The 18,597-nt window shown below is 37.1% G+C and overlaps 1 protein-coding gene across 1 annotated transcript in view; it reads right to left on the bottom strand.

The window, feature by feature from the left end:
• The window catches only part of BAZ1A (bromodomain adjacent to zinc finger domain 1A), a 64,996-nt gene that overhangs the window by 25,854 nt on the left and 20,545 nt on the right, over positions 1–18,597 (bottom strand). Inside the window, exons 4-12 of the mRNA XM_074542689.1 lie at positions 17,915–18,058; positions 11,426–11,527; positions 9,462–9,549; positions 7,773–7,907; positions 7,140–7,242; positions 4,979–5,145; positions 4,066–4,161; positions 1,507–1,645; positions 913–1,059 (exon numbers count right to left, since the gene is read on the bottom strand). Of these exons, the coding sequence (XP_074398790.1) occupies positions 913–1,059; positions 1,507–1,645; positions 4,066–4,161; positions 4,979–5,145; positions 7,140–7,242; positions 7,773–7,907; positions 9,462–9,549; positions 11,426–11,527; positions 17,915–18,058 (1,121 nt within the window). The remainder of the gene's footprint in view (positions 1–912; positions 1,060–1,506; positions 1,646–4,065; positions 4,162–4,978; positions 5,146–7,139; positions 7,243–7,772; positions 7,908–9,461; positions 9,550–11,425; positions 11,528–17,914; positions 18,059–18,597) is intronic.

Raw genomic sequence — 18,597 nt, 5'->3', positions numbered from 1 at the left:
AAGACAGTGCCCATGCTTTATATAAAGATAATTTATAGACTCAACATCAGTCTTAAGCATGAAAAGAAACAATTTTCAATGGAGGGGTCAAAGGAACTTTTGTTTAACTCACATACCTGGCTTGGAGGGGCACCATGGAATTCACCTGACCTCAAAGAGGGAGTGCTCTTATGTACCTACCTCTGACAAAATGAAGGCTAGTAGGATGGGCCAAAGCTTCTCCTTTAGTCAGCAAATTTGGCAGTCCATAAACACAGGACTACAAATTTGTTACAAAGCCTGCACTTCCTTCTGATCAGTGGTTAGTATATACTGAATGCCTCTAAAAATGGGGACATCAGCTTTAGAGCAAAGACCAAAGTCAGAGTGACTGTGAGAGGCTTTAGTGAAAGAACACACACGGTAGTATCCAGGAGTTGTGGATGAATAACTTCAAGCCTTGGAGGACAATGAATATTCAATTCAACATTACAGTTGTGCTGGGGAGTTTTAGTTTTTCATCTAGTTAGGTACAGATCTTTTTTATAGATATAGATATCTTTGAGAAAACTTAGGAATATGACTTGTTTTCTGACCCTCAGGAGAAACATGTAACAGTGCTGGAGGAAGAGAAGGAAGGTAAAGATGCTTCCTGTACCTCCAAAACACACACAATGCTGTTAAAGCTTATTATGCTTTGCTGGATACAATCATAGTAACAATGAGCTTCCTTTTTCTCTATTCCCCCCAGACCCTGTGGTCCATGCCCAGTTTAAGGCTTTAATTTCAGATAAAAGAGAAAAACCAAGCCCATTTACATACAATATCCATGCATAATAAGACAAGGTTAAACAAAGGAGTGCCATAATCATGCAGCTTAAAGTTAATTCCAGTGCAACTTCAGCTTTTCAGCAGTAAAATTAAAGATCTGACCTTTGGTCTCAGCATCAGCTATTTGATCTTTGGCCACTTCCTCTTCCTCTTCGGCCATTGCCTGAAAGATGGCAGTCAGGAAGAAAAACAGCAATTCACATAGTGGGCCTTCAGTGTCATTTCCTACAAGAGCTTCCTCTAAAACCTCTGTGAATAAAGTTTAAGAAGCGTCACTTTTGCCGCAAAGTTGGAAAAAAAATTATGTACTGAAGAATGAAAACATTTTTTTCCCTTCAGGTATGATAATTAAATTACGTTTCCATAATTTACTGCATATATTCCTAGAATGATGGTGCCAGAAAAAGTGTTGACCAAACATTGCTTTCTTAATAGAGAACTGCAAGAAAAAAGTACAGGTAGATCTTTTGAGAAGCAGAATAACAACCTGTACATCAAAACTAATTTTGATTTTACAAGTCCCTTGGAGTTGATCATGAACTGAAATCTCGATTGATACACGTGTTGGCACTGACAGATCAAAGCCACACAGAAAATTCTGTAGCAGTGGTACTTGTGCACACTTAAGATGTTTGGTTGTTTGGTAGAAGGGAAACCACTGAAGTGGGGCACCTTGACACGTAAGCCACAACTTGCCTAAAGTCACTCCTTCAGGAAATTCATCTTGAAGATCAAAAAGTTCCCCAAAAGCATGTAAAAACTCCAAAACCATCAGAGCATCACCAAAGATCTCAGGAGGAAGTCTTGTCTTCACTGGCACTGGAATGGGAAGTTCCTGCAAACCAAATTTAATACCACTTAATACAGTATTTGGTTTGTGCAAAGTACACAAGTCATTAAAACCAAAGAGATGTTATTCTAAGGAATGTATTAGTTGAATTTCCCTGTGTTTGACTCAAATGAGTCCCACAGGACACATGACCAGTTATCATAGTAACACTGATGACAGTATTAACTTTGGAAACCAAGGAGCATGCAACTTGAATGTAAAATTTTTGAGAAAGAAGTTTACTCATGTCCATGAACTTTGTATCTTTATTAAATGAAGTTAATCCCAGTACAAGTTAAAAACATTGGCTGTCAAGCTTTTTCCTTAATACCTGTATTATTTCACAAGAGTTTTGAATTTCAGTTTCCTGAACTGTCCAAACAAGCCAAAATAAACATACTCTTAGAAGTTACTTATGATTGCTTGCAAAGACAAGTAAACCAGAACCCCAACACATTCACATAAAATGCACCCTTCTAGTACTAGGATATGCAAGATCATGTCTAACAACTGTGTGTTCTGGCACTGAGTTTTTTGCATTTGTAAGGCATTTATGGTAGCTGAAGACATTAAAGGGAGCTGATGTAACCATATAACAAGACCACTTAACAGAGACACCACCTCCAAACCACAGATAACGGTGCCTAACATCAAGATTGACTTTGAAATTACTATTTTCATGTAATCCTTCAAGATTTGTCTTCATTTACTGTTTCTTGGCACACATAGTTGAATAATTTTCAGAATTGTCTATTTTCCACAAATGTGGTAGTACACAAATATTATAAAGAAGAAAGCCGAATCTTGTGCTTCAAAAGGACACAATAAGTTTCCAGAGATGGGAATCTTTTCAAAAGCAGTCCCCACCTAAATTCATCTTTATTTATATTCTTGTCAATTCACAGAATCACAGAATTGCAACTTAACAGGTTATTTTAAGTTGTAAGGGAACCACAAGGACGTTCACTTCCAACTCCTGGCCCTGCACAGAACCACCCATGTGAATCATCCTGTGCCCAAGAGCATTGTCCAAAAAGTTCTTGAATTCCATCAGACTTGATGCTTTGACCACTTCCCTTGGAAGCCAGTTGCAGTGCCCAACCACTGTCTTGGTGAAGAAGCTTTTGCTAATATCCAACCTAACCCTTCCCTGGCCCAGCTTGAGGCCATTCCCTTGGGTCCTGTCACTGTCACCACAGAGCAGAGCTCAGTGCCTGCCCCTCCTCTTCCCCTCACAAGGATGCTGAAGACTGTAATGAGGCATCCCCTCAGTCTCCTCCAGGCTGAACAGACCAAGTGATCTCAGCCACTCCTCACATGGCTTCTCCTCCAGGTCCTTCACCATCCTTTTTTCTCTCCTTTGAACACTCTCTAATAGCTTAATGTCTTTGTTTTATTGCAGTGACCAAAGACTCACAGTACTCCAGGTGAGGCTGCACCAGGCACAGAGTGAGGTGAGTAGAGCAGCAGAGTCTCAGTGCAGTGATGACACTGCTTTTCCACCCCTCCTTTTTCTTTCCAGTAGAAATACAGCAGAACTGTTTTCACAGCTTTCAGCAATGGCCTTTTTGCCTTTCTTCAGCTTTTTTTCCCTTTCTACATAGCTAGGAGTTTTCACTCCCATCTTCAGTGGCCATACAGCTCTCCTTGCAAATATGTTCAGCTCTCATATTCCTCCCAATCAGTGATTTCACTTGAATTCATTTAACACTCTCCTTTATTTCCACCTGCCCTCCTTGCAATTGTTACAATTCCCTGTGTACCTCAAACTCTCAACCTTGTGTTTCTGACTATTTGCCTCTTGCTATCCCCTGCCAGAATAAATCCCAGTAAAGCATATATAAACACATACCACTAGAAAATCTTCTGTGGTGTACAGCCACACTATACTCTTGTGTGAATCCTAAGTTCTTTGTGAAGCAAATTCTTGTTACTTTCTACAGGTTTCCAGTATCATCATGAAAGATGTTAATTAAACATGATATTTATATTATATTACTACAGTTTAAATCAAAAGAATGTCTCAGGAAGTAACAAGTCAATGTCTTCTCTAACTTTTGCAGCCAAAACTTTAGTTTTTTCATTACTCAAATCTTTTATGTAACTCACATTTTTATAAGTGAGTTCATTTTGTATTCTTCACAGAAAAATCAGGTACACTCAATACCCCCCACTCAGTAATGCCAGCACATTGAACATACCCCATTGCAGACTGAGCACAGGCTGTATAGCTTTTCTGGAGGTTGAAAATGCAGATGCAGATGATCCCATTAGTATTGCCACTAGGAAATATGTATTACACACTGCAGGTGACTCACAGCCTCTAGCATTCCAATCAGATCTAGATTTGTCCCTGCATTATGGAATCTAATCCATCTGGGAACTCTGCAAACTACAATCTTTAGCTATCCCAAATTCAATCATACCTTAAGGTCATCACACTCCATATCTTCTCTAGGCTTACTCCACTGTTTGAGGTATTCTACATATTTTCTTTTTTCCTCACGCAGCTTCTCTCTTTCCTGAAAAAAACAGTCACAATTGTATAAATATTGTTACGTGGTCTTACTGCAGTTTCTAAAACTGCACCATTTACTACTCAATCACACTGAAAAGTAAAACATCACAATAAATTAGAATGGAGTAATCTATTAATTTTATTTTGCATAAAATGATACTAGCAAAAACATTTAAATGAAGCGATACATTGTTGGATTAGTTGTTGCTTTTGCTGGGGGGTGTTTTGGGCTTTGTTTTCTTTTTAATGGAAATAGCTAAAGAAAAAATATAAAAAATTAGACAGCACTGATGAACGTTGCCTCAAAAAAGGCCATCTACAACATCCATTCAACCACAGCGAACGTGGCTGTGGTAAAATATAGTGGAATTTATAATTTCTTCATATTCAACTTGACAAAAAAGTTATTTAGCAATTTACATCCAAAAAAATCCACACAGAAACCCACAACCATTAGACATGCTGTCAGTCTGATGCAGAACAGATACTTCAAAGAGAAGACAACCATTAAATCAAATAGTTTTATGCATTATTGGCAAAAAAAAAAATCCTAAACCCACCACATAACTTCAGAAGTAAATTCAAATTCAAAATGAACTTTTGGTAAACTAAGATTATAGAGAATGTTAACCAGAAATACAATCCATCATCAAATCTTGAAACTGCCTATTTTTCTAAAGTGCATTTCTAGAAAATGAAAATGATTATGGAAAATAACTTCAAACCGAGACTAAGAAACAAAAGCCATTATACTGTTCCATTAATACTAGAAAGCCATTATACTGCTCCTATATGAAACACAGATACTTCAAAAGCATTACTTTTTCCTTTTCTATTTTGAGTCTCTCTTTCTCTTCTTTCTTTTTCATCCTTTCTTCCTCCACAATTTTCTTTAATTCTTCTCTCTTCTTTTCCTTATCTTCTTTCTCCTTTTTCCTAGCTTCTATAGCATTTGCCTTCTCTTGTTTTAATTTAGCTTTTTCAAAAGCTATAAAGGAAAATGACAAACCTGAGTTATTTTTCTTTTGTAAAACATTAGTTTTAACCGATAAATAGACTGTAATTTTATAATTATCATATCAGAAAAATATGGTTTTGAAAGCTGAATTGTTTCCACACCAACCAGAAATTCAAACACTTGGAAGTTCTTTACAGAATCAGAGTTTCAAGCCTATGTATTAGACATGTTTTACAAAGTTGTCAACAGGTAATAAAGTTAAATATATCTAGTTTTACGAGGATACAGAAGGTTATTACTTGTTTATTGGTTTCCATCAATTGACATATAAAGATGAGAACTGATTCGAACACATAATTACAGCAACATATTTAGTAATGACTGGTTAATAAAAGCATGTCACAACCAGGTGTGGCACACAACCATGAAATATCTGTGATAGTAAAAACCTTTAAATAAGTGATCTTTAAATATTTAGCTCTTCCTGAATTAGTGAAGTCAATGCATTTGAAACCTATGTAGTATTTCAGTGTTTCAAATTTTACTTCAGTTACACAGTTTAAGCTGAACTTTAAATAATAATAAATGCTACTGCCTGAAGAGATGCAGGTTTCTTTGCAGGCATGTGTAGAAGAACAGGATATAAATTTCCACTTTCTGTGGGCAGACAGCAGCCATCAATCCACACACAGGCTAACAAATAAAAGGAGGTCTTACTGTTTTAACTGAATAAACAGGAAAGCTAGAATCATATGTGAATGAAATGAAAAAAGATCCTCACTCTTACCAAGTGGATAGTACTAACAAGAAAAACTTTTATTGTATTTTCCTAGAACATTCTGAAAATGGGCTAGGTTCCTTCTACAGATAGCTACTGCACATAGCAGCAATGTATGAATTTGGCTAACAAATGCAGTAAAGCTGATCTTTGGGGCTTTCAACACACTCAGAAAGCTAAATTTTCAAGGTACTTGGTAACTTGCTACCTTTTCACATTGTGAAAATGTGTCTTAACTACCCTTCTAGAAGCTGCAGTTTCTATCCACACTAGAGAGGAAGCAGCTTGGACACTGATCAGCTGTTAGCTTGGTCTGTGCTGTCATTCCCAGCACATGAACAAATAGATGCTTGTTGTGCAAGAACGTGGACACACAAGTTTAATGGAACCCATGAAATTCTAGTGTCCCCATCTCCTAGAAAGGAAAGGCCCAAAGCAGTGTCAGACAACTGTGCTGTTATTTAAGCAGATGTCAGACTAGGTAATTTCTAAATATTCTTGGCATCTTAAAAAATTCTGTCTTCAAGAAGATGAGAGGCTGGAACCAAAAGTTCACTGAAATACTTCCACAGATGAAAGCCTTTCCTTAGGAAAGACAATCCTTACAATCCAGAAGAATATGTCCCTGTCTGACCTTTGTCCTCAAGAAGGCACACCAATTTATCTAGTTAAACCCAAACAAAAGGCATATGGATCCCCTTACTTCATTTAAAATCAAATTTAAATTGATCAGGAACAGGTTAAAACTAAGCCAAAAATAATTCAATCAGTCCAAACTAAAAATCTCTGAATCTTTTAAACCCCAAAAAAATCAAAATATATTTCAGATCTTTTGAATTTTGAGATTGTTGTATGAGGAAAATGCATAAATGGAAAAACTAACAGATTTGTGTTACACATTCGTGCTTTGATACACCTTCAGCTGGTAAAATTTACACATGACTTCACCAGCCAAGCTTCTACAAAAAACTATTTAGCTCTTTATTTATCTGAGAGAGAAATCAACACAGCTGGACCACAAGCTTCCTACATTTCTCCAGTTTAATCAACTAACATGGAAAAAAAATAAAACCAGGAAACAAGCATGCTAACTATTGAAAGGAGCACTTGGCCATAGTGGTGTGGCAGTACACTCTTAATACATTTTCCCTTTGAAAGGTACAACCCCAAAAGCACCCTAATTATGGCCTGCTCTCAAATCAGCAAAAACTAGTTCTACTGGTCATATGAGTAAACTTCAACTTACCTATGGCCTGCACATCATCTTTTTGCTTCTGGAACCTTGCTCTTTCCCTTGATACTTTACTTTTATTTCCTGCGGTGTTTTGTTTAGGTTTAATACTGTCCTCCTGACAGAGAATTTGGAGGTGGAGAGGAAAAAAAAGAGCATAATAACTACAGTGAAATGACCAGCAAAAGATATTCCCAATTTTTCAACTGTTCTGTAGAACATAATGAAGTAGTGATTAAGAGCCTCAGTGTTCAAATACAGGCAAGTGACATACCTGTATCTGAGGGCAAGTGACAATTTTATATGAAGAGTTCAAATTAAAGCTTTTTAGTAAATTATTTATTAATCCCAGAATGGAAAAGTTCTCTGTTTGTCATCACAACACACTGAGAAACTAGTTTCTTGATGGGATCCCAGAAATAATAACAAAAATAAGATGATAACATATAAATTATGATCCCTTTTACCAGCTTGACTATAAAGCAAATACTTTAAAGCAATTGTGGAATATATCCCAATTGCCCTCAAAATAGAAGAAGCACAATGTCAACCCTGTATTTCAAATGATCTGAAAACTCAGACAAATAGAAGTACTTCCTAGACTATGCTGATGTGTCTTCATCTGGGATTAGAAATGCTATTACTTACAAGACTTGCAGATGCCCTCTTTGGAGGTCGCCCTCGCCGTCTGCTTGCAGGACTGAAGATAAACGTGGGTGGTTCATCAGGAAAGAAATAGGAGAAGTTTTGTTCTGCTAGATTATATTTTTCAATTGATGTTGCCTTAGTAAGAAAGATGAAGATAGATATTCATGGTGAAATTCTTAACCTTTTTATAAATATAAGCTAAATAATCTAAATATAAGCTAACTAATCAATCATTAATTCACAAAAGAAGACAGTAAGAGCAACCATATCCACAGCTACTTAACTGAGGATAAGAAATACATCTCTGAAATAGTATAAGTGAAGAGTTAATCTACCAAGTTATGATAATAATGTATGCAGCACCCATCTGAAATTGGAATTTGGCTTCATTAGGTAAGATGTTGTTTCTTTATAAGCCTTTCAGCAAACATAGCTCATTGGTGTCTTCCTAGCACGTTACTGAAGTGTGTGAAAAATAAATTTTGACAGATATAAGCAGAAACTTAACTTATTGAAGAGTTATATAATTCTCTATTACACAGGTACTTATTTCTAGAGGAAGATTTTTCCAAATTGTCAAAGGTTCTTTTCAAGTCTACTTTCTCAACCATGACTTCAGGAAATCTGCCCTTATTGGACAATACAGATGAGGATACAACGGAGACATTCCAAATAGGACATGCTCACATAACTGAAATTCAAAGCAATCAGCAAGAGGACAAGAAGACACTCCATAGAAAGCCCAAATAAAGACAAGATGACAAATAAACATATAGAGGATATAACAATTTTCCTGAGGCTTCAGAAAGCATCACTAATAGATGACTAGTTCTTAATGTGATACAGTGAGCTGGGTCAAAATGACCACTAACAAGCCCAAGGAATGGGGTGGTTTACCCCTTTCAGCTCTATTTTCTTCTATTTTCATTTCTTTAGAAGATACAGACTCTTAGGAGTTACAAATTTATTTAGAAATTCATTGCCTTTGTTATTTTCAGAGGCAAGACTCACTGACTCATTTCTCCGAGCCTTCCTGTGCAGAATGAGCAGTTACACAGCTGTATGAGAAAATAACAGACACGATAAAAATCCCTGCTACTTTCTAAAAACAAGAAGATAGCAAGGATTTCAGGGTCAAGGCTGCAATACACAGGGAAGGTGTCCAGGATCTCTTGTGGTGCAGCAAGCAAAACAAGGGAAATTGCTGCCTTGTGAGAAAAGCTGCTCAAATTCTCAGTCCTCTGGTGCCTACTTGGATGTGAACTTCTGAATTCTGAGTTGTTCTAAGTATCACCGTATATCTAAAATTGCAAACACATGCACAATCAAAAACTAAAACCTTATCAAAAATCCATTCCAGCCACCTAAATTCTGGTCTCACTGAAGATATGGAGACTGAATTCAATCTATTATAAAATATTTTCCAATTAAAAGAATTAGAACAGAGTAATATTGGTTTACTGTACCAACACAAAACCAGTTCATTTTTATTCAACTTAGAAGTATCAGCTGCATACCTTGAAGAATGAAAACAACTAATGTGCTAGACTAATCAAAAGTATATTATACTTACAAAAACCTAAATGTGATGTAGTATTTAAAAGGAGCTCTGAGCAGCTAGTAGAGAAGAGCAAAAAAATACCAAACAGTGTCAATATTCTATCCCATAAATTATGTCTTCTTGCTTACCTTAGCTTTAATGACTCCATCATGTGGTTCACAGTGCTGTTTCAGAAAAAGTTTAAGTCTATCACGAGAAAAGAGATGTTTCCTCCGGCTGGATTAGGAAAGAAAGGTAGTATTATCAACTAACATCTTTAATTAGTATTTAAGTACAGCCAAAAGTATGTGCAAGAATACATGTGATAGACCATGTGATTGAACTTTTTCTTATTTTCTTAATTATATTTCTTTGATAGCACAACTGAATTAAAGTTTTCCTTATGAATAAAACAAAACACAAGTAGTACATGAAGAGTTGGTTTATGCATCTGCAATTTTTATTTTGAAGATTCTGTTATGTCCTCTTTTATAAACCCCCTTTTGATCCACAGTAGATCCTGCAAATACTTCTTAAAATTCCTAACTAAAACTCAAGTCTGACTGTGTCAGAAGAGAGGGAGGACAACAAACAAACAGGAACAGCAGGAAAGCAGCATTCACATCTCTCAAGCAGAGAGGCAAGCCAACAAGTGACAAGGTGAATTCACACACTTCTCACTCGGGCTGTGCCACTTCTTCCTACAGGACAGTGTGCACTCTACTGGCTCCTGGCATTCCAGGGAACCTGCATTACTTCATGGGAAGGAACTACTCCTACCCATTGCATAGGAGTAGCTAATGGAAAAATAAATCCTGATTTGTGCTGGAACTAAATTACTTGTAATCACATAAACTGAAGTTTCTGCATCAAAACTTTATATAAACTGGACGCTTTAAACGATCTACTCTAAACAGATATTTTAACTAAATTTGAGGCAAATTTGCTATTTAAGAAGCAAAACCTCTATACCTTTCTATTTTAAATTAATCTGATTGCCAGTGTCTGCTCTAACATTTCAAACCAGCAATGCTACCAGAGTGCTCACAACACCAATAGTTCATTATTGTTGTTATTATTAGAGTTCACACACTCTTTTCCATCTACTCCATCAATGACAACAGTAGCCAAGGTATCAGAAGTCATAGTCTTGCAAAATGTGGAATATATAAAAATTTCCTTAAGAAAGGATGTTCTTTGATGTTTGATCTTTGTATACTTTCAAGCCTAATCAACACAAATGGAAATTTAATGCATGAAACAGAGAGCTTGGTTGTTGGCTACTATAAGTGATGTCTAGGTGTTAGAAAAATAAATTATTTGCTGGTAGAATTGCCCCGTTAAGGTTTAGAGCTGGACATACTTCAGTGGTCTCAGACCTGCGGGGAGGTTAGCAAAGCTTGGGAATAAGAATGCCCACTGACAGTGGTCACAAAGAACACAGAATTTAGGGGTCACAAAGACATCTAGCAAAATTCCCATGGTAAGGAAACCCAACCAAGCAACTATACCAAACCAGCTACAACTGGGTAAAAGGTAATTCTGCAGGGGAAAATCTGTGGCCACCGACTCAGGACCACTGACACAAGAAACTTGCTGACTCAAAAGAGAAAGACTGAGCAAGTGGACTAATTACCATAAGATGTAGGAATTAATAAATTAATTGGAATAATTAACAAATAGAAAATAGAAAAATAATTAGTAAGAGAACTTATGTAACTTATAGCCAATGAACATTCATTCTTTTTCTTGCTAAAACATGCTTGACTTATGGAACACCACTGATCACCTAGGCTTGTGAAATAAAAACCTCTGTCTCTCTTGAGTGTGTAATTATTGTCTCACTGCACACTGGGTAACTAATCCGATTTTTGCAGACAACAACAGCAGGTCTCATGTGTGTGCCAATGAAAGCAGAGACCTGCAAGGAGTTGGTACCTGTGTTAATGATAGCAAAGCTTGGAATCCTTGATACAGAAGGTCTACAGTATTCTGTTCCAGTGCTTTTAATTAACACCTCTAATATTGTTTTAAAATGTCATTTTATATCAAAAAATCTTACACAATTCACAGTTATAAAGTATAGTTTTAACTTCCACACACTAATTTTTACCTTAGTTGAGATGCTTTAACAATAACAGCTTCATATAGGTGTTTTTTAATAGGTTGGACTTTGTATTTGAACAAAGAAGGATCAATTATGGCTTTCTTCTCCCTAGGGGGAAAAAAAAAATTAAAAGTTTACATTCACATATCATCAGCCTCGTATTTTACACATTTAATATATTTCTATGCCTATATAATGGACTTCTTAAAAATAGCCAACTTGTAACTTCCACCAGGACCGAAGAGGGCCCATTAATTTATGCCAACTTTTGTGCTACTATATTTAAATCTGCATTAAAACCAGTTCCTGCAAGGAACAGGAAGAACAATGAGGGATGTTTTCTTAGCAAGGAAATGGAAGATAGGAAGGGAAGGAAGAGAGAGAGAGAGAAGTAATGATACATCCCTACACTTCAGAAAATTGTCTCCTTAATACTCTTAAGTACTCATGATGGTAACAGGAAGACAGGAAAAAGGAGAAAAAGATGGTGAGAAAGGAGTCCAAAGGACAGAAATAAATAAAATTACTAAAACCAGTAGTCCTTGATCTACCAATTGTGTTACGAAACAAGTAAAAAACACCTAAAATATTTTTCCAAAATAACACTTTAGGGAAAAAAAACCCAAAAACTTTAGCAACAGCATCAATAACAGGAAGTAACAGAAACCATAACATATCTACACTTCAAAATAAATCATCAGGTTAGATGATTTATTAGCCAAAGTGTACTTCCCTTTTACAGGTATTCCTAAAGAGACCTGGATGTTTCCCCCCCCATAGGAAATATTTCTTCAGTTTTAACATAACATGAACTGTTTTGTTACACCTCTTCCTAGGTGGATAACACCCAGGTCTGGTGTGCTACCAAAATTCACTCCTTTACAAGAAAGAGAGGGGCTCTGCCATAGACAATATGCTTTAAGAAGAGTAGCGTATTTATGAACAGAGCTGAACTAATAAGACTTTATTTAAATAATGTTGCATTTTGGCATTAAACAACAGAACTAACTTCTCCTGAGGTGACAATTTGTAATCAAGACTTGTACTGCTTTGTAAGGAAGAATTCAGTCATCGTCTTATTTCCTCAAGAATGAAAGTTGAAGCAGCTATGTCGATGAACCAGGAGATTTAAAACTATGCATTTCATCGTCAGTCCTTCCAGCATTTACAAAATACTTTCAGGTGGAGTTTGAAAAGATAAACCAGTACATCACTTGCTGTTCTTTAGCCTTGTGAAAAACATGCACATGATGTTGAGAACTGTACTTTGCAATGCTCTGAAAATAAAATTTGCTACAATTCTTGTTTTTCCCCACTAACTCTGTGAAAGAGAAATACCAGAAATGTTAACCTTCCAATGTCTAATAAATACATTATTACCTACAGATTAAACAAAACAGTACTTATTCACCATTAGTGTCATTTCAGATGAGAATAATTTGCGAAGTTCTCAAGAAAAATAGTTTATAATGATTAAATTATCAGCATAGTTAATAATAAATGGACTGACAAAAAAAAGACAGACTTGGAAACAGCAACATACCTACTAGACCTACAGGTAAGTGCTGTGATTTGCATGCAGTGTCTTGCATGATACTTCATGCACATCACAGCTGAAGTCTAAAGTTAAACCAGTCAGACCAAACACAGTTTAAAAAATATAACAGAAAAAAGTCCACCCAGCCATTCATACTAGCAAAACAGAGATCAACTGTAATCCAGTATATCCACTGGCAAGATGTTAACATATTTACATAAGTTTGTTAGAAGAGCCTTCATATTCTGGTCATACCATGGTCTTCCATGACCACCTTCAGTCTAAGACAGGAAAGCTGAAGTAATGAAGGCTGTCCCCAGGAATTTTTGGATAGTATGAAAGACAAACTTGCACCTCATCACACACCATTGTCTTTCCAGGCCTTTGATCTAGTAAGCTGAAGAACAGCCCAAACAGATGTAGACGCTCAGATACAAAATACAAGGCATCAGAGTACCAACATGAAACCAAATCAGCTTATTTATATATTTTGAATAGGTTCTAAGCTTCAATACTGTCTGCAATCAAATTCAGGGCCCAAAGAATAATAAAGTTTTCAAGTCTTTATCATTAATCTTTTCTTCTTAGTTTGTGTAAATCTTTGTCAGTTTCAGTGGATCATATATAATAGCTTAAATGTAATTTCAAAACACACTAATTTTTTCTGCTTAGTTTCTGAGTTTCTAGATATTATCCAAAGAAGTAAATATATTCCCAACATCCCCTGTCGAATTTAGAGAAAAAATTTTACTTAGTGCAAAAGAGGAAGAAACAGGTAATTCAATACACAAAGCAAGCTTTAAAAATTATACAGATTATCTAGCATAAAAATATTGTTATTTTTGCTTATATTTTATTTTTTAAAGCATTATATAAAACATATTGGAGTTAGCAAAGGTTAGATCCATTTCACAGCAGAGATCCCTTACAAAAAATCTTCTCAGCACAGCTCTGACACACAAATCCAGGAAAAAATACAGAGTACTTTGTAACTTAGTAGGTAAAAACTACAACTGATTCACCCATATCACACTAGTTTCTACTGCAGTCAAGTGAATGTGGTTAGTACTTGTGTGAGAATCTTCCATTTTTAATAAGGTTATAGTGAACCACTGACAGGTAATAATCTCATCAGGCCTTCAATTACTTTGGTATGTTGTCCACATGACCTGAACATGAATTTTTTCTTACACTGCAGCTATGCTACACTCTGACAGCACAGCACTAAGGGAGCAGAACCAAGTAACCCCTGAGACCTTAGAAGCATGGAATTGTTAATGTTGGAAAAGGCCTCTAGGACTAAGTCCAGCTACCAACCTGGCCCCATCATGCTCATCACTAAATCACATTTTCAAGTGCCACATCCACATGGCATTTTGAACACTCCCAGGGGTGATGATTTCATGACATCCCTGGGCAGCCTATTCCAATGCCTGATGTTTCAGTGGAGGAATTTTTCCTATTATCCGATAGAAACCTTCCCTGGCACAATTTGAGGCCACTTCATCCTGTCACCTGCAACCGGGGAGAAGAGACCAACTACACCCTCGTTTCAGGTGGTTGTAGGGGGTGCTAAAGTCCCTCCTGAACCTCCTTTTCTCCAGGCTAAATAAACCCTGCTCCTTCAACCTTATCCTCCTGAATTACCTTGTCCAGGACACCTATCTGCACTATCTGGTCTGAGTCTTGCCACACCTACCTGTATCTTACTGTATTTAACAAAAATTGAAAAATTGCACCAAAAAATACTGAAGTTGGAGGATCCAGAATGTTGTCCTGAAGTGCTAAAATGACTACTGTCCCACTTTTCCAGAAAAAGGCAGTGGCGTTTTTTCTCTTTCACTCAATTTGGGAATGGACAAAACTCCCTTGAAGAACGCTAGGTAAATAACACAATCATTTGTGGTCTCATCACGCTCCAGTGCAAGCCTTGCACAGGTAACCTGTCAGCAAACTGAGCCCCAAGGCACGGCTGCCTCTGACATCTCTGAAGGGTGCCACTGACAAGGAACTCTGCACTGACCAATAACAACAACTGCCCACTTGGAATTGCAAATATTTTCTGCAAGTATTTTCAACAACAAAACAGAGCATCCTGCAGACGGTTAAGAACATTCTAGGGACAAGACAATTGACTTTTAACTTTTTGGTGCAGATTTTAAGGTGCCTTTGATCCAGGTACTTTGGTTTTTCCTTATAACATAAAAAGAGGACTACCCATCATCATTATTCTTGGATTCAAGCAATGTAGGGATGAGCGAGGAAGAAAGGAAAGATAAGAATTACAGATGAAGAAAGATTTCACTATACTGAAGATATTATATAGCTCTAATGACAAGCTATGCTCACATTTTGACGTATCCACTTAATAATTTTTTCCTCCAAATAAATTTTAAAAACTCACTTGAGGATGGTAAAAGGCCTGGATGGTAAGGTTACACTGACATTATTTCCAAAAACTGTTACCTCTTACATCCCAAAACCTGCAGAAACAATTAGCCCTTCCCCAAAATTAATCTTCAATTCCAACTGAACTAACACCCAAATTTACTGCCATAAACAGCCAGCAAACCAATAAATTTTTTTCTAGTATTTCTGATGATGCTTGATGATTCACACTACTCACAGGCCTGACAAAAGGAATGACATGAATAATTAAGTTGCAGCTGAATTGTCTGCATTTGGCAGCAAAAGCCCCTCAAACCTCCAGGCTGTTGCTGAGTGCTAAAGCCAACACAAGAGTTCAACCTTACCTTTAAAAGTCTGTCAGTTTAAGGTGTGAACACTATTATTCCATGTGACCACTATCCTATGGTACCAGAGGCTCCCAGGGCACAGAAATGTTTTAAGAACTCAGAAGATTTGCTACCTTTTGCTATGTAAGCCAGGCCTTAGAGCACAGCCTGTTTTTCTGAGGGAAAGTAAGAGCATCATAGCCTCTTTCTTCCTGTACCACCCCAACTTTTACTGAAGAACACAACAGAAAAGGTCAGCAGCAACATTTGTACAGACTACACAGCTATTTCTGCCCCACACAGACAGGAGGAGTAGGGTCACAGAAAGGCTGAGATCTCTAATGACATCTATTTTCAGTTAAGATTCTCCAGCCTTACAGATTCTTTAGGCAAAATATTTGCAGATGGCCCATCAATCTGTGCTGTGCTCCCCTCCCCCTCCCTCACAAACACCCTGAGCATCTGCTGTACCATTGTTTAACAGCACTGCAGCTTTGCACAAAGACGGTCTCAAAACCTGCAGATTTGTCTGCAGGCTGAGGCAGAGCCGTCCTGCACACATCAATTTGACATTGGTCCCAAGGTGACTAACATCCGTACTCTCCACATGCAAGTCTCTCCATAAACAGCAAATGATAGTCTCTGAAAGACTAGGGATGCAAAACCATGTCATTCAGTTCAGTGGGATTTCATTGTTTTGAGCAACGGTATAAAGACTCTTATATGCTAGCATACAAAAATTCATGACAATGCTCTACTTACAGATAGACTTTACACATACTGCAAATAATACTTTTCAAGTCTGCATACCCAGAATATATCTAGAAAATTACTGTTACTACACTCTCACATTTGTTATAAACAGACTCACTTAAAAGTTACAGTAAGCATTTTAATGACACAAGAGGTTTGCAATTTAACTTGCAGCATAAATGTTAGATATGTCCCAGAATACTGCTTCAAAAGCCTGTATATTCTCACAAGAACTCCCCTTCTAAAGAGAAAGAAATTATTTTCCCTCCCTTCTCTGCACTGTCAAAATAAGTAATTAGCTGGGGAGAACAACAGATTGACTGGGAGTGCAAGACTTAGTCTTACCACCAGCTCTGCATGCATGCAAGTGACAGCACTATAATGGATCAATCCTACAGTCAGCTCTGTGCATGCTTGCCTAATTCCAATAACCTCCTTTCAAATGCCACATGCCTTTTGGAATACTGAAAATGCATTTATTTTTTCAAATACATAGGACATCTTCATGAACAACTTAGACACTGCCTTCAAGAGACAGCAAAGAAATTTAAAAATTATTTATCCCATATTATTTTCTTAACCACGTGAGGAGCTCTACCCTAGTTATTCTAGGCATGTCAGGACATGACTTCACATAAAGCAATCAACAAGATTAACTTCTGCATCCATGTGACATCTTAAAGTCAGTAACAGTTCATGCAAAGCCTCCACATTGCTAGATGCTACATTAGGGCCCACTTCAAACACTCCTCTTTCATCATCATGCCTATGAAACACAGAAGTCTTTCTTCTCATTATACTGCTAGGATAGGCTCAATTACTGCTCAGTAAGGGAACAGTCCAACACAATAAACAGTTACAACCAAGAAGATCTCCTGTTCAATGTTATTAGGCTACTCCAGCCCATAGAAAGTTCCTCAAGACAAGACACAGTTTCACTGCACCTAACATCATAACCAAATCCATCACATACAACGATATATTTATATGGACACATGCACAATGAAGTAAGCTTGTTATGTTTTTGGTTTTTTTGACACAACAAGCCTCTGGGAAAGCTTTTCAGAGAGCTCCAGTAACAGCGTGTCCTCCTGTCATACAGCAATCTCAACTCTGAGCCCCACAATGGAAGTGAAGTGATACCAAACTGCACAACTGCAGCACACTACAGCAGCACAGATGTGCCAGCACAGAGAACCACCAAGAGGTACACACAGCTCTTCCACCATCGCTCAGCAAAACCAAAAGTGATAAACAATGATTAATCTGTAGGTATTGCACTTCTCATAATGCAGTTTCTGGTGCGTTAGCAGAGCCTGCACCTCTGAAGGTTCAGCTTGTCACCTTCAGCTGTCTGAACGCTCACAATCCATACAGATCAAGCAATTTGTTCCAGTCAGACTCTGACACATCTGGCTTTAATCTCGTTCCCAGCCAGTCAGAATGACACACAGTAAAAGTATCCTGTACCCGTTTTGTGCAGAGCTGTTGTGCGTTTCTGAGTCGTCACTGTCGCTGATGACAATGGTGTCCCCATCAGCACTGCTGGTGTGCCCATTCGCCATTCCATTGTGATGGGCTGGAGCTATGACTTCCAAAACCTTACACTGCAACCTGCAATAAAACACAGACATTTATTAATGGCAAAAGTCTTTCACTAGTACAAGGAGCCTAAAATTGTAGCGGATGTTATTTTAAGAATACACACATAACTGAACATTGTACTGTCTACTAAGTAAGTAACCAAGAGCCTTGAATTGAAATACGAGGTAAAATATTAATTTTGTAAGCACCATCTAATAAATGGACAAATTCATCTGCTTACACAGCCATCAGCTTCACTTCTCAGGAAACAAATCAAGTTACTTGTGGTTCTGAGGTTTTTCTTCAGTTCTCATTTAAGTAAACTAAAAAAAGTTAACTTAATGTATTACTTTAAAACTAGACAACAAAACTCCTATGTTATTTTCATAGCATTCTAAGAAAAGCAAAAGATTTTGAGATCCCAAAGTATTTTTACTTGTAAGCGATCATCATCTACTACTGTTGATGACCTAAATAAACAAGGCTGAAATGATCATTATGCATCTAATCTTAATAATGGCCCATTTATCTGCTGACACATATTAAGGCTCCATCTGGCATGCACACAA

This window comes from Zonotrichia albicollis, chromosome 6, assembly GCF_047830755.1.
Source record: "Zonotrichia albicollis isolate bZonAlb1 chromosome 6, bZonAlb1.hap1, whole genome shotgun sequence".
NCBI classification, from domain to species: Eukaryota; Metazoa; Chordata; class Aves; order Passeriformes; family Passerellidae; genus Zonotrichia; species Zonotrichia albicollis.
This window is presented reverse-complemented; position numbering and strand designations above follow the sequence as displayed.